Source organism: Primulina eburnea, chromosome 6, assembly GCF_022965805.1.
Source record: "Primulina eburnea isolate SZY01 chromosome 6, ASM2296580v1, whole genome shotgun sequence".
Classification (NCBI taxonomy): Eukaryota; Viridiplantae; Streptophyta; class Magnoliopsida; order Lamiales; family Gesneriaceae; genus Primulina; species Primulina eburnea.
Genome location: NC_133106.1, coordinates 38,996,826 through 38,999,650, shown reverse-complemented (window position 1 = coordinate 38,999,650; position 2,825 = coordinate 38,996,826). Strand labels below are relative to the sequence as shown.

Below are 2,825 nucleotides of genomic sequence, written 5' to 3'. Positions count from 1 at the left end.
AAGTACTTACGATGATTAACTAAACCATTCATCAATTACACTAATACAGAGAAATAATGGAGTACAATCTTAATTTTCTTGGCTAAATCTAAAGGACATAGTGGCCTATTACCTTAAGAAAAACCACCAATATTTTCATTCTTTTGATTAACAAAGATATATGAGCTAAAAGGTGTTTTGTTCTATGACCAACAGACGAACTCAACCATTCTGCATTTCACCTGCAAACAAATTTAAAGCTTCTTGATACTGAAAAACGTCTCCGGCTCCCATTATTCCATAAGATGAAAAATCATTGCATGAGGAAGACGTAGAGTTCGATTTAAAGCTCTCAAACTGTGGAAAATTATCAATCTCGGAAGCCTTGGAATCTTTTACTACCTGCTCCTGTTTCATCGAAACTTGGAGCAGCACCGGCGGAGGAGGATGGATTGAATTGCACATATTGTGCGGTGGCTCAGACTTCACCACAGTTTTAGGTTTCGGGAAAAATCCATTTAAAACTTCGTGTAGCAAACCTGTATCGGACCTCTCCATAGGAAAATACTCCATGCAATCATAAGCTTCATTATCATTACTTGTTATCATCTCAGAGCTGATATTTTCTTGATTTTCCAATTTGGCTAAATTTGGAGAAATATTATTTAGAATGGTTGCGGTAGGGTTTGCACTATTAGCGTGAGTGGTCATAACACGTGACACATTCACTGAAGAAGAAGAAGACCCCATGAAAGCACTTTGAGCTGAGGAGAAAGAGTTGCTCAGAAAATTCGAAGGCATTTGTTCTTGCAGTGGAAAGTCGAAACAAGAAGAATGGGTGTAGTTGGTATTCGAGGGGTTAAAGTATAAACTGTGCAGAAGCATGTTAAGTGAATTACTGTGATCATCACTTCTACACGAGGAATATCCACTGAAATCAACATTAGGGTTTCCATAACAAGTCGATCTAATAAACGAACAAGAACCGATGATGGAGGGTTGAGATGAAATTTTCGCAAGATTTTCTGCATCAGCTGGATACGTAGGGTAAGTAAAATTTGTTCTCGCCTTAACACCGCGCATGGCACGGGCAGCAGAGTCATAAGCATATGCCGCCGCCTCCGCCGTGTCAAAAGTTCCAAGCCACCGCCTCTCTTTGGTCTTAGGGTCTCTTATTTCAGCAGCATAACGGCCCCATGGCCTCCGGCGGACACCTCGGTACCTTGCTGTGCCACCGGTTGAGATGGCAACGCTGTCTTTTTGGGACCTCTTGTTGGTAGTGCAACGCTTTGGGACAGCGGAGGTGGGTGGCAGATCTGTTTCAAAGTCTGTGTTGAGAAGCATTCTCAAGGATTCTTCCATTAGTTCTTGATTTTAGTGCATAAATCAGCAAAGAATTGGTCAGAGTAAGGTTGAAATTGCGCAAAGTTTCAGTTTTGTGGTTAAGGGTGAGGAAGAATGTTGTATTTATAATGAGAAATTACAGTCAGGAAAAAGAGGATTTTCATTTATTCGTAACTCAATTAAGCTAGGGAGGGACACACGCATGCAGTTAATATACATGGATCTAAATATCGTACGCAAAAATGAATATTGAAGGTATTAATTAATAAAAAAATTTGATATTAAGGACTCAAAAGTTTTGTTCATGCTATCCACATAAATCATATCATTATGCATCCAAAATAAATTATGGTCAATCATTCAACCATGATGTAAGAATGAGATAAAGATCGTGATATATTCATCACTCAAAGTACTCGTGTTATGTGTTGAGTGGATGAAACCACTATCCATGTGGGTAGCATCTACTAAGCTGGGCTCAAAGGTTTCTCTCATTAATTTAAATTAAATAAAATGGCTTTAAAATTTTGTTTTTAACTAGTCTAAACATACAAATTTCAATTTGGTTTAACGAAATTAAATTTATAAATAACAAAAATTTCTATTTATTTTGACATTCGATCTTTAGTATGAAACAATTGCTATTGGAGAAACGGGTGACTGGATTGTAATTTATTGTCCATATGGAAAATAATGTAAAGATATATTCATAATTTCTGGCATTTGCGAATAAAAAAGCTGGTAGTTATGAAATATGATGAGACAAAAAAGCGATTTCATTAAAAGCACAGAATAAATGATGCATAACACGTAGGGGAACAATAATAAAGTTGGACTAGATTCTAACGACAAGAGCAAGATACTGTCAGATTATTCAAAATCAATGCAAAAGTGAAAAGCCTTCCTTAATTCCTTTTTCTTCTTCTATTCATACAAAATTTATTTAACATAATTTACTTGATTAATTGACGTTGTCATTCTTGCAAATTATATATTACGTTAAAAGCTCAAAAATTTGTGAAATGCGCACCTAGATATATATATAAAGCCTAAATCTCTACAGTTTGTGGGTTATGATATGATTGATTGATGTGAGGTTAAAAAAAAATTAGCCAAATATATTTATCATTATTACTAGCTCACAATCATTAAATAACCATAGTTGTTGCTAGTATTGAATGTTTTATTTATATGAGTTTCTAATCGATACCATAGTTGTTTTCTTGATATTGATAAAAAAAAAAGTTTTTTATTGGCTAATTTGATATTTCAAAGAATTAAAAATTCACGACTCTCTAATAAAAATATACGTATCGTGAATATAATGTTTATATATGTACTGCCAATAATCCTGAGTAGGTATCTGTACATACTTATAATACTAACAGATGGAGTATATTACCAATTACTGATAAAATCATGTGATCATTACAAGTTGTGTGATCGATGGAGGTACACTTTACGTACATATATATATATATAATTAATAATATTTTATTCGA

At 34.5% G+C, this 2,825-nt stretch overlaps 1 protein-coding gene across 1 annotated transcript; it reads right to left on the bottom strand.

Moving 5' to 3' along the window:
• Window positions 1-201: 201 nt before the first annotated feature.
• LOC140835560 (uncharacterized) lies at window positions 202-1,341 on the bottom strand. Its single transcript, XM_073201044.1, has one exon. The coding sequence runs from the start codon at window positions 1,339-1,341 to the stop codon at window positions 202-204; it is 1,140 nt and encodes a 379-aa protein (XP_073057145.1).
• Window positions 1,342-2,825: the final 1,484 nt, after the last annotated feature.

Coding starts and splice junctions, on each gene's coding strand:
- LOC140835560 (XM_073201044.1), bottom strand. CDS start 1,341: ATGGAAGAATCCTTGAGAATGCTTCTCAACACAGACTTTGAAACAGAT.